The following is a 4,675-nucleotide window of genomic DNA, read 5'->3' as shown; positions in this document are numbered from 1 at the left end:
CTATACATACAGGTCCAACAATGTCAGATACGTGAGATACAGTTGTTCCAGATGCAGCACCTAGGTAAAGGACCTTGGAACCAGGAGGCATGTGAATCTGGTCAATTCCACCTAAAATAGCAGCGGCTAACTTCGATCTGAATGGATTCCATACTCTGTATTCAATTTTCTCTCCATCATTCTGAAATATTATTAATTTTAATTAAAATAATTCCAACATAAACATGAAATAAATAAAATTTAAACAGCCAATAACCAATAATAATGAATTTGAAAATAAAATAATTAAACATTAGCAACTTAAAACTTATTATGTTAAGATGTTCATGATTCTTTCTTCACCAGTTATCTTTATCTTCTATATTTCTTATTCAGCTCATAGTTATAAGAATATAGTAGAGCAGAACCTGTGTTATCAGTATCTGGGGTGATGAATGCTAAGTACGGGGCTCAAGGATAACCGAAACCTCCGGATAATCGAATTACAACATTTTATTGACAAAATGATTGGTAAGAAAATTCATTTAAAAATAAGCGTGCAGATAATCACTTTTATTAACAAAAAAACTTTTATATACAATAAATTATAATATACAAAGATACATAGGAATGAATGTATGCATATTATTATTTATGTATTGACCAGAATATATTTCAGATTGAGCTGCAAAGGAAGGAAATGTCTTTTTTCTATTTGAAAACAATATAAAAATTGCTCACAAATTCCTAATTCAATGGACAATTTTTTAACACTTTCACCTTTGTTTTTACATGATTTATAATAGTTAATTTCTATTCAAACATTAAAACAACAAGTTTTCTTTTTAGCTTTGTATTCTTTGTAGACAAACAAACCGAGGAGTTTCATAGAAAGACTTGAGAACATTTCTGTTCCTAGAATATGAATTGGACCAGTAGTTACCGGAAACATTTCATTCATACGATACCAGCTAGCTGTGTTTTTCCAATTATTATTTCAAAGAACAATGCGTAATTAATAATTAATTAATTGTAAAAAATAATCTCACTTTTTAAAAATAAATGTTATACATATAAAATAAATGCTGTAAAAATTTTAAAAACACCTTATTAAAAAAAAAAGAAAAAATTGGAACAGAGCCCCAAATATGGGTGTCTCACTGAATGTTGAATTCAAAATAATGAAAAAATAAAGTTAAAAGTTTTTTCATTTGTAATACATAAAGACATAAATGTCAGATAATACTTGAATGGGTGTGCTTTATACACTGTAGCTTAGAAGTTTCTCCTAACTACCGATCATTATTTGATCAGAGTACTATCCATTTAAAATAATATTTGGATGCAATTATGCTCCTTATGATAATTGTAATATAATTAAATTGGTACTAATAAGATCTGATGTCTAATAAATATGTTAGATAGTGAAATTCCGAGAGCATCTGCCAGGGAATCAAAGATTATAATTATCATTACTAAGAAAACGACACAGGTCTCCATATTTATAAGATATAATTTAGTATTAGTATCATTCAATTTAGTTTATTTAATTACAAAAGTTGATTAATGAAAACACTAACTATGGCACTGAAGAAGTTTTGAATCATTAAAAAAAACAAATATATCAAATTTCAAGAAATCCAAGTTTATAAATTTTTAGAATTAATATAAACCCATACAGTTATAAAGATACTTGGTGTACCAAATAACATCAGAATGCTTTTAAACAAACAGTCTTTAAAACCAGTAAAAAAATTGGCATAACTTATGTTAGCTGAGTCACAAATAAATCTATTGCTAACTAATTCACTAAGAATAAATTCTTAATAAAAACAATAGTCATAATTAATAATACTCAAGATAAAAATTTCCAGATGGAGTGGCCACCAACAATAAATAATGCTAATTACAGATTAAAACTCACCTCAACAGATATTCTTTTTTCACCATACACAGCTTCACCAGGTACCATATTCAGAGTAACTAGAGCATCTTCTTTACCTCGAGCAATAAATACTCCAGGATGACGATGGGGCTCAATAATAACTTTTGAGCCTCCCTTAAAACCTATAAAAAAAAAATAAAAATAATGTTTCAGAAGTATATATAAAAATTCAGAATATAATTTGCTGTTTTTAGCTTTTTAACTACAGATGTTGAAGTAGAGCCTCAAAAATTTAACTTAGTAAGGAAAAGAGTGTAGAAATGAAGCAAGCTTGTATTTTTACAATCACCATTTCAAAAATAAAACAAAAGGTGAGTTATTAATTTATTAATTAACATTAATATTTGAAGTTCTATCAAAGGGTAGATTCTCAACATGTTTTTATTATGTCATTATATCACTTACAGCAAATTTCCTTGTTGTATATATTTTTATACACTAGTAAATAACAATAAATAAATAATAATAAAAAATAATAACATTAATATTGTTTTAAGTATTATGAAAACAATTATAATTCCATATATTGATATTTTTTCTAGATAAAATGCAAATTTATAAAGAGTTCATTTTTATCTGCAATTTTATGTTAGTAAATATTAAATCCTGAAATTAAATTTCAGGAAAAAAATGACAATTCTATATCTTATTCACATATATCTGCTTTCGAATACTTATAAAAATTATAATCTAGAAAACTAACCATGAAATTACTGAAATGTTCACTGCTTACCTTTAACACGTCTAACAATTTCTTCTGGGATTAGTACTGGCATTGGTTTAAACTTTTATTCAATAAAAAACAATACAAAATATTTCCACACAGAAAAAGTTAACACATCAATTAAACAGCTGTTAAATTTAAAAAATTAAAATTTACAAGAACATTTCATCTTAAAATCAAGGTTAGTTCTACTAGAAAGTATTAATTCACAAAATTAGTAATAATATTAAGGCTTCAATAATAAACTTATATTTGAGGTGATTAGTTTCGAAACTGCCTCAAAACATTTTAAACTAGTATATCTATGGCAAAGATGACTATTAAGTGCATTTACACTAGTAACTTGCTAAGTTTACCATACGAATTTTTGAATGTAAAATCTCAATCTATTCTATCACAAATAAGTTTATGCTCTATGAGATTTTAAAATTTATGTAACACATTACATGTTCAATAATTTCAGTCACATTTTAAATGTAAGTGATTCATATATGTATCTCTTTCGTAGAAGAGAATTAAAGAAGTATGATATAATAAAGAATAAAGTATTGATAAAAATAGTTAGAAATAAAAACAATAATGACAAATAGTAAACAATAATGGGTGTCAACGATAGTTCAACCATGGAGTAAGACTGGGAGAACAAAAAATAGAGGGAGAATCATTTAATATAACATAAAAAATAAATAGAAAGAAAAGAGTATTATGGAGAGAGGAGCAGGGTAGAAATTGTAATAATGTATGAGCTAATTGTGTTAAATGAGGTTTAGGAGATTTCTTTAAGTAAGGAAGCATTATCAAAGTTAAAAGTATGGTTCAGAGTCAAAACATGTTCAGAAAGCTTATAAGCCAATAGGTAATGGGAATTAATGGATGATTTATGTTGTGAGATATGGGCTTTAAGGTAGTTTTTGGTTTCACCAATATAGGACAAACTACAGTAAGGAGTAGAACATCAAATATGGTAAACAATATTGAAGCAGTATGGAGGACTAATAGGAGGTCTTTTAAGTTACTAAGAGGGAGAGAAAGCTTATTATGAGATTTGAAACCCTAAACTGGGTAAGTTAGGGATGGTAGATTGTAATGACTGCTGTATATAATAGAGGATAGGGAAATAAGGAGATGTGTATGACAACAATATAGGAGTAGGTTGTGAAGTATAATTGAAGGAGGTAATATAGTTGTAAGGTTGGTTTATCAGTCCAAACATTTTTCCGTAACATTAAGAGGGAAGTTGTTACTGACAGAGATCAATGGATGATTATTAAAAATAAAACCCAACCTCATTTTTTTTGTCAGTTGTGCCATAATTAAAACAAGCAGTGATATGTTAAAATTTGGTACTCACCTCCACTAGGGCGTCCACCTCTTCCACCTCCTCCTCTTCCACCACTAGGTCTTCCACCTCGTCCTCTTCCTCCACCGAAACTATTCCTTGGTCCTCCTCCTCCACCACCTCTACCGCCTCCTCCTCTACCACCTCCTCTTCCACCAAACCCCCCTCGTCCTCCACGTCCACCACCACCACCACGTCTATCTCCTCCAAAATCTGAAAAATAAACAACTCCATTAATAAATAAATTCAGTTAACTAGAAAATATGTGTAACAAAATTCAAACATGAAAAACTAGCAAAACAAAATAATCTAATGTATATATGTATATATAGTCGACCTTAAAAATTGATATGTAAGAAGATGGTCAGGGTTGCGGTCAAAAGTGAAACAAAAATAGTTTACAACTATTTATTATTTAGATTGAGGTGTAGATAGTTGACCGTAGATTAATGCTTGAAGAAGTTTGTCAAAACTTCAAAAGCTGAGTACTAATCTTTCCCTCCTCTACGACACAACCCGTGATGAAGACCTGAAACTCAGGTCGAAACGTCGGCATAAAATAAATAAATATGGTTTTGTTTATTTACGTTGTTCTTTGCTGACCGCACCCCCCGACAAACTTCTTCAAGTATTTATTATTTAATTTATGTTTACAACTATAACCCTGTTCAACTTATTCATTTGGACA

The 4,675-nt window shown here is 28.9% G+C and overlaps 1 protein-coding gene across 2 annotated transcripts in view; it reads right to left on the bottom strand.

Annotated features, from left to right (window-relative positions):
- Fib (rRNA 2'-O-methyltransferase fibrillarin) overlaps window positions 1-4,675 on the bottom strand; it is an 11,582-nt gene that overhangs the window by 3,293 nt on the left and 3,614 nt on the right. Inside the window, exons 2-4 of one of the 2 annotated variants that reach the window (XM_014429673.2) lie at window positions 4,000-4,200; window positions 1,904-2,046; window positions 11-181 (exon numbers count right to left, since the gene is read on the bottom strand). In XM_014429673.2, the coding sequence (XP_014285159.1) occupies window positions 11-181; window positions 1,904-2,046; window positions 4,000-4,200 (515 nt within the window). Of the gene's footprint in view, window positions 1-10; window positions 182-1,903; window positions 2,047-2,657; window positions 2,782-3,999; window positions 4,201-4,675 lie in introns of those variants that run through there. The other variant, XM_014429681.2, reaches the window with a different exon arrangement.

Source organism: Halyomorpha halys, unplaced genomic scaffold (assembly GCF_000696795.3).
Source record: "Halyomorpha halys isolate HHAL.00 unplaced genomic scaffold, Hhal_1.1 Scaffold35.1, whole genome shotgun sequence".
Lineage (NCBI taxonomy): Eukaryota > Metazoa > Arthropoda > Insecta > Hemiptera > Pentatomidae > Halyomorpha > Halyomorpha halys.
The sequence above is the reverse complement of the archived record's forward strand: the minus strand, read 5'-3'. Positions and strand labels throughout refer to the sequence as shown.